The following is a 12,404-nucleotide window of genomic DNA, read 5'->3' as shown; positions in this document are numbered from 1 at the left end:
TTAATTGCTGATTAACAAACAAATGATGAAGTGTAAAAGAGCTCACAAGTCTTGATCTCTCATGCATTGAACTACTAAGAACATTAAATCTATATCCACACTATTGAGAGTGTAAAACAGCTTTCATTATACAACCTACACTTCAAAAGTGTCCCCAGTAGTAATCTTGGAACAATTTATGAGTTTTGTGAAATTTCTCTTAGAGGAGAGCGAAAGTTTTTCTTGGAACAATATAATAGGTTGTTGCCTCACTTTTAAAAGAAGCATTTAGTGGAGAAACATCAAAATTAGGAAAACTGGAAAGTAGACGTGGGCATAAAGAAAGGTGGCGGAATCATATTATAAATTGCTTGAGATTGCTTTTCTCTTCCATACTCTCTTTCTATTGCGGTTTATTATTTGATCTATTTCTGTAATTGAGTTCTAATTTTCCGTTATTTGTTAAAAATTCTTGTAAAACTCAATCAAATTAATTCACCTCTTGTTTCTGTTACTTTGGGGACCCAACACATATACATAGATCAAGATTGTTCGAGTTAAGTTCCTTTTTAAAAAAAAAAAAAAAAATTTTATGAAGTCAAGATTGCTTGTTTAGGACACAGACCCTTGCCTGAATCAAGATTTTTACACTGGACCAAGACAATAACTCTTTTTTGGCTATCTTTTGTTTTCCTTCTCCATTTCGAGAATGCATTCTTAATTTCTTAAACTTTGGAATTATTCTGCCATATCATTTAAGTAAATTATTAGGGTCTATTTCATCATTTATTTCATTAATCATCAAAACTAGAGGATGGACGATTTTGAAGTCTCCAACTTCTTTCGAAAAAGCAAACAAGTAGCAGACCCAAGAGTGTTATATCATGTTTCATTTGCCTAGTATATTCCTCGAGTCCAAAATCCCGCTAAAGAGCAACCCAATCAAGTCAGCAACATTATAAGACCGCGTTTCTTTGCCCACTACCATTGTTGTTTATCTATTTAACTGGCTTATAGTTAGCAAGGTTAAAATGACCCCAATTTAACCCATTTCAACCAATGAATCTCAAGGTTTCGTCCAACATTGAGATCCTAGGCAAACATGCTAATCTGCTAACAATACTGAAAGCTTCTTATGGCATGATCCAAGCATCGCAACTTTAGCCTTCAAGTAGATTATATCTAACAAACAATAACACGACACTAACCAAAAGAAGTCCTGACTGAACAACAAAATAAATTAAACTCCTACCACCTCCTTTTATCTAAACTGCCTAATGGAAGCAAATGAAGCCATGATTCAGGATTACATCTGACAAGAATATAATAGACATGACTCTCAGACATCCAGCTCCAGAACGAGGATGCATGCATCAGAAGGAACTGAGCAGATGTAGCAACATGAACCATATCCTAGCCTGCTCTCCGTCGCTTCTTCACGCTTTGATTTTTTTCTTGGACCTTTGACGCTTCTGACGATTTGACTTTTACCCCTTCAGGTGTTTTTAGCACATCAGTAGACTTATCTTTGGATCTTTCTTTCAAATCCTCGGTCTCTTTCATCTTTGAAGAGCTATGTTTTATCTTTCCCGTTCCATTTGCACTACCATCACCACCAGCTTGGGGGGTCTTACTTTTGGACTTTATACCAGTCTTCGGAGTGTCTTGCTTCGACATGCTACCAGTCTTTGGAATGTCTTGCTTGGATTTGGCTTTGGGTGTGCTAGTATCAACATCTTTAGATTTGACAGATGTTTTTGTGAAATCATCAGGATGTTTATCACCAGTTCTTTGAGATTTAGCTTTACCAGTGCTGTCATCCTCACTCTTAGCTACAGACTTTGTGGTCCTATCTTTCAACTTCTGGTCATCCTCAGTTTTATGACCAGATTTTGTTGCAGTTCCTTTTGCCTTGCCAGATGAAGCAGCTCCACTGCAGGTGACAGTTCAAAACCTTCTCTTAATTGCTTTCCTAGTAAACTCAAAATACCAATAAGCCAAAAAAGTTCATTTTACAGCATCTTACAGCATGTGCCTAACTACGAACCTTTTAGGTGAGACCTCTTTCTTCCCCGGCTTAATGGATGATTCAGGATTTCTTCTACCTTTCTTCCTCCTTTGCCTGGTTCAAGGAAGCAGATTACAAGGCAATAAACATTTACATACAACAGCATGCAGTTCCAAGCAACAATTATGGACATCACAGATTCATACGAAGAGAAACTCGCAAGAATTAATTAACTTCCTTTTGGACCCAAAAAAAAAATGTCCGCCAAAAGTTATTATTTGTTTGGTTTGTGATACTGCACCAAGGTAATATCACAATTGGAAAGTCTTTAGCTGAAATGTAGTCATTTATCAAGGCACCTTGAGATTAAAAAGAAAGGCCCAAAAGTTAGCATGCAAGAAAGTAAAAGATGCTGAAACCCAATGATACTTGTCATCCTTGATAAGATGTTGGTAAAATGCTGCGTGTTAGGTTATGGCTGAATTGCACAGGGAATGAACAACATGCCAGGACCCTCAAACGCCCAATCGATCTTTTACTATCATTTCCAATATATCTCTACAAGTTGAATGCAGAATTTAAGGAAAACATTAGTACATGCACATGGGTTTTGTGTGTGTGTGTGTGTTAGCAATCACGTGTTTGCTTCCGCATACGCAGACCACGCATATACTATAGACTTTACAGAAAATAACATATCTACACACAGATTAGATATCAACAGTTCACTCTCTGAAAGATGTACAAGTGCAAGGGAAACGAAGTATACATTCCAGATGCAGTATCAGGGATTGTTGTTTCAGCTCCTTGCTCCTGTAACAAAATGTTAACTCTTTTTTATTACTACAAAGCAAATTGACAAGCAAGCAAGCACGAAAAATAGAACATCCAAAGTAACTCACTTCAGAAGAAACTGAACCATCATCAACCAATTCCCATCGTTCTTTCTTAAGGTTCAAAATTTCCTCATCACCATCATTGTATGCAACCTTTCACGAAAAGAAGCAATTTGACACAACTCAGCAGAATTCTTACACACAGAACAAAAGAAATGAAGCAAAGCAGCAGTCAGCCTTCACCAACCTTATGCTTTTTCTTTGCAGAATCAAAAGAATCAATAACACCTTCATAAAACCTGAAAATTGAAACGCATTATCAGTCATCTTCATCTTCAATCTGGCACATCTGTTAGACAAAGAACTCAACAACTCTTCATATAAATCAAGAAGGCCAGATGGACAATGTGCTTAAAGAATTTTCAAGACATCAATAACAGCACACTAGCTGACTATCGTTTTTTCCATGGCAACCTAGCTTAAAGTGAGAGAGGGCAAACTAGAAAGCGAAAAACTTACTGACGATCGTGAGGCCACCAAACCTTGACCTTTAAACCCACCAAGTTACCACCATCCTCGACATCTGCAGTTCCCTGACAAAAAAAGAGCAGCAAAAAAATTAGGTGTTCTTGCATTCACAGCACAATTAAAAAACATTTCTTATTGGCCTGCAGTTGGTTTGTACTCAACCAGCACTCCAATCATTGGCAAGGATTCATGCTTAGATTCTTTTGAACATTATACAACATTAAAAATACCCAGTGCTTATCAAACTTAAACATCACTTTCTGTTCACATAAAGAAACAATGGCAGAGAGAGGAGGAAAATTCAATCATTGTGACCCAACAAGCGACTTCATAGACATGGGGGTGGAAGAGGAAAGAAGCAAGTAGCAGAAGCAGAAACCAGCCAAGCATTCGGCACAACTAATGCTGACATTTCAGAAAAAGGATGTAACATCTCAACTAGGATGCAGTTCATGATGAACAATTAAGAGGAGGCAAATTTGGGGAACACGATAAAGGACTGTTTCGCATTTAATTTTGCAAAAGACACATGATGTAAAAGGATAAAATTCTAGGTCATGTAAGAGAAGATGAAGGGGTTTAAGATTTTACTTACTTTGTCTTTGCTTGCAGTACGCTTCCTCTTGGTACTCATCCTAACTGTTTCTTCAGAAGAACCTTCATCTTTTGCTGATCTTGTAGGAGACTTGTGTGTCTGCTGCTAAGGACACAAAAAAATTTTCATGTCACACTCTGCAGGAATAAATCTTCCAGTAACAGAAAATCAAACATTACATTCAGCTACATCCTAGAAGAAAAATAAATTACCTTCAGATCATCTTTAGCGGAGGTCTTAGTCCCTTCATTCTCTGAGGCAGCTTTTCCACGCACACGCTTTTTGCTTTCTCCATTCCTCTTTAATGAATATCCATCCCCAGCATTACTACTTTCATCAACTTTCTTTCTTGCTTGCTTCATCTGTTTTGTCTCTGAATCGCTTTTACCCCCACCTCCATTTTCAGAGGTATCTACATCAGCTGACATCTTGTCTTCATTATCAGTGTCTACAGGTGCTTTTTTCCCCAGGCGTCTATGTGGTTTTGCTTCTGAGTCATTTCTTCCTTCAGATGCCTTTTTTGAGACATCTGAAGAAAGTGTCTCTTGTTGAATTGAGATCTCTTTCTTCTTTAGCCGACTAGCCTTTTTTGGACGAACCGCATCATCTAGGCTCCCACTAAGGGACGCAGAAGCAGTGTTTGCATCCTCAGTCTCTGATGTCTTGGGAGAAGAAGGCTTTGCAACAATGTCTCTATCTAAAGATTTGGAAGTCTCAGCAGAGAGTTCCTCCCTAGGAGAACCACGCAAATCTTTTTCACGGCTGTCTTGTAAATCTGGTAGCTTCTCAACTTCCTTCTCACCATCAATATGAGACGTATCAGAAGATTCCGATACATTAATTGAAGAGCTGGGCTTCCTTTCTCTTTTCATTGCAGCATCTTCCAGCTTAGACTCCAACATGACTGACTCCCGAGTCTCTGAATCAGCAATTTCAGGCTTCATAGCTACCTTGTCAGCCGAGGGTTCGTCTTCAAGGTCATGCTCCTTGACATTTACCGAAGATTGTGCTCCTATAACTGTCCCTTTGTTGTCATTCCCCAAGTCATCACCACCATTAAGCATTATTGACTTGGGAGACCTATTGACATCATGATCTGCATCCCCGGAGTATGCTTCATTAACATCCTTTGCCACCTAACAGACAAAGCTGAGTTCAGATTCTTGAGAAGTATAAGCTCGGATGAAATCAGCACACAATGTTTTGTGACACTACACCAAATAACGCAGTCAACTAATCAAAAGCAACTCATGCTTGAACTTCCAAATGTTGGGGCAATTTTTCCCCAAAAAACAGGTCACAAGATCAGATGGAAAACCACCGTGGGAAGTTTGAACTGAAGTCGTTTTGTTTTCCAATCCACTACTACATTCAGTCCTGAAACAAAAAGCCTAACTTCCAGGCATCAAGAAGCAGGTCTTTCTCTACAGATCGCGCTCCTACTCTCGATCTCTCTTACAGACAAACTTATGGGTTCCTCTATCTCCCCTCTAACACACGACTCTGTGCATTCCTCTCTCTCTCTCTCTCTAATACACATCAATAGTGGAATACAAACTCCCAGAACAACTTCTGCATTGGTCGCAGATCTCCAAATGGGCAGAGTTTTGTTGAGGTTATAGAAAAGAAATTTCTTGTCTACTCGAGGTATCTGTTTCAAGTCTAATTTCCTCAAGGTTATAGAATTCTAATAACTGTTTCCTGCTTAAACTTCACTTTTGACGTCCCCAACAAGGCAACGAGTAATTTTCTACACGCCAACACATATAAGACGAGCACAAGGAAAAGAGGTGCCTTATCTGAGGAGGATGCAAGCAGACTGCCCTCATCAGCGTAGACAATGCGCATATTAGAAAGTGAATTTACATCCAAAGAAAAGAGATACAAAACCAGAAAAACTCTAAAATCTAAGTCATTTGCCTTAGTTGTTGGGGACACATCTGTAGACGCCTTAGCCAATTTTCCTCCAAATTCTTGAATATCTAAACAAAGCCAGGAGCATGCATTTTTCCACCATATATTTTAGCATATATCAGGAAGAAAATAGTGATTTGAATTCATATGGCCCATCAGATAATATAGAAATATTACACATCATCAAGAAATGGCGATCAGGTTGAAACATGTAATGATTGAACCATGAAGGCCTTGTAAACATTGAGAAACAGTTTGACATGGACAAATCATACACTGTTCTTACCTATTATCAACTAAACAATTGACTACAATGTTTGTAATAATACAGCAAGAGAAATAAAGTAGATGACATCTACGTGATGCCAGCTGCAAAATAAAAGCAAAACCAAGAAAAACCTTGTCACAGACAAGCATGGCAGTTACTGTATGCAGCATACCAGATAAAGGATAACGGCTGTAGCCTTGTCCAAACAAGAAATAGGCCCAAATTACATTTATGTGATAAAAAGCAACAGAATTGAAATGGAAAATAACAAGGAAAAGCTTTCTCTTATGCGAGCATTCTAAAACTCATAACGCAGAACAAGATACAGCTTTATGTGACAAATAACAAATTACCAGTCAAAGACGAGAAAGAACCTTCTAGCAGATTACCAAAAAGTATAAATTAATAGGTTGGCATGCATACCTGTTGCTCTGTAGAGGCATTTTCATTGGTATGCTCAGTTGAAGATGGCCCTTCACATATAGCAGTAACAACTTCACTGTAATCATCCAAAGAACAACCCAAAGATTGTATGGCTTGACTAAGGTAAGGTTTAAGCTTAACTGCACAATTTTCAAATACTTTCTCTGCCAATTTCATAGCAACAGGGAGGACTTCCTGAGCAACAGAAAAGTGGCAAGAAAGCATAATAAGTGACAATGATCACTAAGCATTAATATAAACAACAAATTAGCAAAATAAAGAAGAAGCCATCTCAAACCCAGGTTCACCTGATTGTCCTTTTTCACATTAGCCAACAGCAGGTTGAGTATCTCAGAGGAAATATCTTCACTTTCTTCTAATACAAGAGTCATAATTGTCTCCATCGATGAGAAGATATTTTCAGGGTGATAGTCACTGAAAGTCATTCAAAAAGAAAAAAGGTAGAAATTAAAAAGTCTTGGACTGTAGAGGGGCAACCAAGACATAGCCTTGGATAGACACAGCACTTAAAGTCTAGCTATGTAACAGCAGAAAATATGATGGATACATGACCACATTGTATTTGCATATGGCATTTCGTAACTAAAAGAACTGCAGGGAGAGAACAGTTGAGCTGATACCGTAGAGCCCCAAGAAAGAGCTGAAACATTTGAGCAATCAGCCCATCACATTCCAAATCCAACATGACGACACAAGACCTGACTTTGGCCACAGTTTCAAGAATCAGGGCCCTCTTATTATACGATCTACTGGACTCATCAGACAAACCCTCGAAAGAAGATACGATCAGTTGAAAAACATCCTGTATAACAAGAAATTAATATGTCATAAATGGGCAAGGAGGAAAGTAGTGAGACCTTAGTATAAAGTCCAGTACCTTCATTTTGTCATCATCATAAGGAGCATCTGGTGCGGTTATCCTGGTTATCTCACTTACGCAAGAAGCAACAGCAACTTTCACATCAACATTTTCATGCCTAAGAAGTTCATCTGTGACCAATGCATTTGTTAATGGAGAGAGCGCAGCTTGCATGGATTTCACAGGCGACTGCTCCACTCTTGATAGGAAATTTTCAACTTGCTTGAAGTACAAAAAAATTGAAAAGGAGTAAATAAATAAAAAAAATACAGTAATGTACTGAATTAACACACGCAACAAGAACACAGAGAGACAAAATGAAAGGTCAAGTTAGAAAACTTCTCTTTGCCTGTGAAGTCAAAGAAATAAGTATTCTAACAGCTGATGTAAAATAAATGAACTTAAAAGTCAATTTCAGTCAACAAACAAAGTAAAGCCTTCTCCAGCAATGTTACCCAAAACATGCAATGTCAACACATGCAGAATTAAATTCCAAAAATCAACAGTACTAGTTTCCTTTCTTGATGGAAATTTCATTTTAAGCAGGGCAGACAAAAGGCAGTGTTAATGTAATCCAAGCTTCAGATAATGAGAATGGATACATATTACATCATGATATTGGCTGACTTAGAAAACCACGCACATTTGACTTCCAACAATAACTAATAGCTGTACCTATTTTCTGTCTGACAAAAAAGGCATTGAGGACAAATTTGTGATACCACCTAGATCATTCACCCTATCCATGCAAAATATTCCAGTACCATCAGATTTCCAAGCATTGGATGCCACAATGGACGTGAAAACAGTTTCTGAATGGACTATAAAATGCAAGAAAGATGCTTCAATGCATCTAGGAGAAAATGAAAGAATTCTAGAGTGTAAGATGCCAAATTCATTACCATTCCACAATAAAAACGTTTTCAAATGACTGGTTAAACACACGTAGAAGAAACAAGTCCCATCAAGGGTCATATAAGCAGCAAAGAAATAATGCAGAATTTTGAAGGATCCATGCAGTCAAAAAGTTGCATTAACAACAATAACCTTTAGTCTCCAGTTACCTAACCTCTTCAATGCTGAATAGAACAAGTTTCCAAATTAATAATGGCGAACATATACAACTCATATGAAGCTCAAACTGTAAGCAGGGAATCAATTACCTTTTAAAACCTCATACATACAGCAGAAAGCAGTAAGTTTAACATTAAAAATCAAGACCAAAAAGAAAGAGTGAAATTACATCACAGATCACATGACAAATAAGAAACTAACTTGCATGTTTACAACCAGGGTGTTGAATTAAAAGTGAATGTAAACAAGAAACAATATATCATGCGCATTCTTGTCAAAGGGACACACCTCATGCGGCTACAAGTCAAGGCTGAAAGAAAGGCATTTAAAGCACCCTACGACACAAAGCAACTAAACTTTACATTTATGAATCAGGGTTCAAAGAAGAGCATTCGAAGCACTCTATGACATGAAGCAATTAAGCTTTCTTCAGGCAAGCATCTTCCGTAGCGACATGAGACTTTAAAGACGTGTGCCTCCCTAATATTCTGTTACTACGCTCATTGTGAACTTAATTTTCTTCCAACTATCAGTCAGATTTTTGTAGTGTAACACAAAACCACTATTAAGATGGTCACAAAATTACAACAAGAAAATCAACCATGGCATTTATTTTCATGAAAACCACAACAAAGATTCAATTTGAAGACTTCTGTCAGTAAGCCAACATTTTGCGCGAACTCCTGTAATAACCAAGTACCAAATTCAAAACATCTGACACTGAAATAGCAGCCTGGACATGACTCAAACACCTCTCTTAGGGTATAAACAAAGAAAGGATATCTTGCAGTTTAAGTTTTAATATTGCCATTTGTATATTGTACTGCTCAATGTTACGTAACACATTGGTTCACAAAGTTCAGCAGACCTACTTTAAACATATCATAATTGGCGCACACTGTCAAAAGATCTTACCCCCCAACTTTTAATTCTCTTCCTTCTTTGGCAACTTTTCTTCTACTCCTCTCTCCCTCTATTTCCTACCCCTCTATACTTTCTAACTTGGTGCTCTAATCGACTCTGCATGTTTTTTTCAAACCCATCACCAACCCTTGGCCCCTCTTTGTTCCCTGTAATCCAAATATACTAGAATATAAATTCTTAACTATACCCCAAAAATGAAAACTGCAGGAGGCACCCTTGACTTTTGTCCATTCAGAATCCCACTATTATTCCGAAACATGATATAGTAATGATCTCTCCACTGTTATTCCGAAACTTTTTTTTTCAAAACTATTTTTTCTCATAGATGACGTAATGAACTTATGTCACCACACTTTTAATGCGGGAAATGTGTTGAAAGAGTCTCATCAAATGACTCAGAAAAAACAAAAGCAGCAAACCAAAATAAGAATTGCATTTTTCTTACCAGAAAGTTAATATGTACCTTAACAGAAGTAACTTAACCCTGATAAACAACCAGCACAAGCAAAATAAATGCAGAACACTCTTGTATTACACAAGCATATAAAATCTTCACTTCGAGATGGGTCATCCATATTTAAGAAGCACATGCAAACAACAAAACATGTTGGGCAAGTTAATAAACTCACACCTATAGGAAATAGTGCTGAAATCGCCAGTTCGTACAACCAAGGATAATTAAGTCAACAAAACCTTGTAAAACTTACCACTATAATCAAGACAAAGGAATGGAGACCATACAAGAAGCGGAAAGTCCAGACAGCGAAAAGGGGCAAAAAAGTACAAATTTTTGTACAAACATGCCCAGAATAGATAATTCTCAGCACCAAATAATAAACGAGAAAAAGGACACAAAAGTCGGCAGGTGTACGGATCGAAAAAGATAAAAGAATTTAGGGCTTACGTCAAGCAAAGGCAGAAGTTCATCAAGGGAAGACGGAGGCTGGAGAAGTTTGCCCCCAGCTTCCTTGAGCTGTTCCTCGAGCTCTCTCTCTGCGGACATCTTATCGGTCATCTATTCCAGATCTCTCAGAAAAATCTACCGCAAATTGAACCCAATAAAATTGGCACCATCAAAGCTCGACAAATCAACCAAAACCCTAGAGATAAAAAAAATTTAAGCGGCAGATACAATCTACTGAGACAAACGGAGAGGGGTGGAGAGAGAGAGAAAACCTAGGGTTATGCTTTTTCAGAGATAGAGAGAAGGAGAAACCCTAGTAAAGCTGCCAACCCAGAAACGAAGGAACCGGATCTCCCCGACGCGAGAGAGAGAGAGAGAGAGAGAGATGCAGTTCTATTCCCAAAACACACAGCGACACTCGCCAGAGAATTTTTGTTGGTTTTTGATATGAAATCTGAGCCAGTTTTTTAGCTCTACACCCACGGCGGAAACACCCATCTACAATGGTCCACTGCCGGTATTTATACACACGAGGAAATTTTCTTAAGCAGTCCCCCGATATTCTTATAAACGCTTTTTGGTCTCTCAAATTACAGTAAAACACTTTAACTCCTTTAGTGGCACTTCATGCTATGGTAATAAAATTGTAAATAAAATTGTTTATGGTAATAAGATAGGTAAGTAATTAATTATTTAACTATCAAACTAATATTTTAACTAAAATACATGCTCCTTGCGTTCGCAAAATAAATAATAATAATAATAATAACAAGAGAAAATTGTAACAATGTATGACTGTAAACAATTTTGAAATGAATGTTTATCCTTTTCTTTTATTTAGTATATATTGAGTTGTTGTAGTAGTATGTATGGGTTATTTGGCAACGAGTTGGAAAAATGACTAAACATGAGGTTAGACATCATTGGTTGACAACTTTAAAATGTTTTGGCAACTAAATAATTATTTGTTAAATATTTACCTGTTATGAAACTTTTATGAATACATGGGAAGGATCTTTTAGCATTTTTTTTTAATTTACTTAGATAGAGATATGCATGTACATTTACACCGTATTTAAGTTGAAAGGAAAAACTTGAAGGTGTCAAAATGGCACATTTAGCAAATCTTGTTTAGAATTGATTACACAATTAGATGATTATTTAGTTCATTTACATGTCAGGAAATAACTTCGAGTTGGGCATGTCAATGGATCGAGTTTTACCCAAATTCAATCCAAACCCAGTGTACTGGAGTAGGGTTTGGATTTAATTTCTCAAACCCAAATTCTACCCTGTAAAAGAGTTATAAGTCTGGGTAGGGTCTGATTTTTTATGATTCATAGATAAATTCAAACTCATACCAGACCATATCCAAATCCATATATATCCAATTAAATTATATATATATGTTAATATTAGTAAATTTATAAAATATCCCAATATTCTATGATTATTGGATTGAATACAATAAAATTTCATGATTGTTTTCTTTTTTTCAAACTAGGTCTTGTTTGGCAGACAAGTTTTTTGCCAAGTTTGTCTGTTATAAGTTTTTAAAAAACATTAACTACAGTAACTTAAAAAAACTTTTCAAAAATTTTTAAACTATACACTTCAAAATTTTTTTAAAAAATTTCTACAGTAAGTTGCAGTAAAATTTTAGACAAATACCCAAAAAATTCACTCGCCAAACGGGGCTTAATTCTAGTTGTAATTGGAATTAGTACAAACTTTTTCAAAAAAAGTAAAGACAAATAAATGAAAGATTATATATAAATAAAGCTAAAGTTTAAAAAAAATAGAAGCAGTCGATAATAGTTTTTTTTTGAGTTCATAATATTACATTCAACTTCTTAAATATTAATTATATTATTTGAAAAAAATTGGATTGTGTTTATATTTTTTTGAAATCTATATATTTATAATATATTTTTATTTTAGTGTGTTTAGAAAAATCCAACAAATACCCATTGAATATCTAGATTCAGGAGGGTTTGAGTTTGAATTTATTATTTAGATCCATAAAGGGTCTAGGTTTGAATTTGAATCTAACTAAATTTAATGAGTTTGG

The 12,404-nt window shown here is 36.5% G+C and overlaps 1 protein-coding gene across 5 annotated transcripts; it reads right to left on the bottom strand.

The window, feature by feature from the left end:
* Positions 1-1,011: 1,011 nt before the first annotated feature.
* Positions 1,012-10,812, bottom strand: LOC113779079 (cylicin-1-like). Of its 5 annotated transcripts, none has more exons than XM_027324514.1 (14): positions 10,606-10,812; positions 10,334-10,529; positions 7,450-7,653; positions 7,193-7,374; positions 6,860-6,986; positions 6,552-6,746; positions 4,159-5,082; positions 3,947-4,051; positions 3,343-3,416; positions 3,071-3,122; positions 2,890-2,976; positions 2,757-2,800; positions 2,027-2,101; positions 1,012-1,912 (listed from the first exon to the last, which is right to left on the bottom strand). In XM_027324514.1, exons 2-14 carry the CDS (start codon positions 10,442-10,444, stop codon positions 1,393-1,395), a joined length of 2,700 nt encoding a protein of 899 aa, XP_027180315.1. In that variant the 5' UTR covers positions 10,445-10,529; positions 10,606-10,812; the 3' UTR covers positions 1,012-1,392. The 5 variants fall into 5 exon arrangements, with proteins under 5 accessions (XP_027180315.1, XP_027180316.1, XP_027180314.1 ...); XM_027324515.1 differs by having other exon boundaries at positions 10,334-10,468; XM_027324513.1 differs by having other exon boundaries at positions 10,334-10,812.
* Between the last annotated feature and the right edge of the window lie 1,592 nt (positions 10,813-12,404).

The sequence above is a fragment of the Coffea eugenioides genome, chromosome 8 (assembly GCF_003713205.1).
Source record: "Coffea eugenioides isolate CCC68of chromosome 8, Ceug_1.0, whole genome shotgun sequence".
NCBI lineage: Eukaryota > Viridiplantae > Streptophyta > Magnoliopsida > Gentianales > Rubiaceae > Coffea > Coffea eugenioides.
Note: the sequence above shows the minus strand (reverse complement) of the source record. Positions and strands in the feature narration are given on the sequence as shown.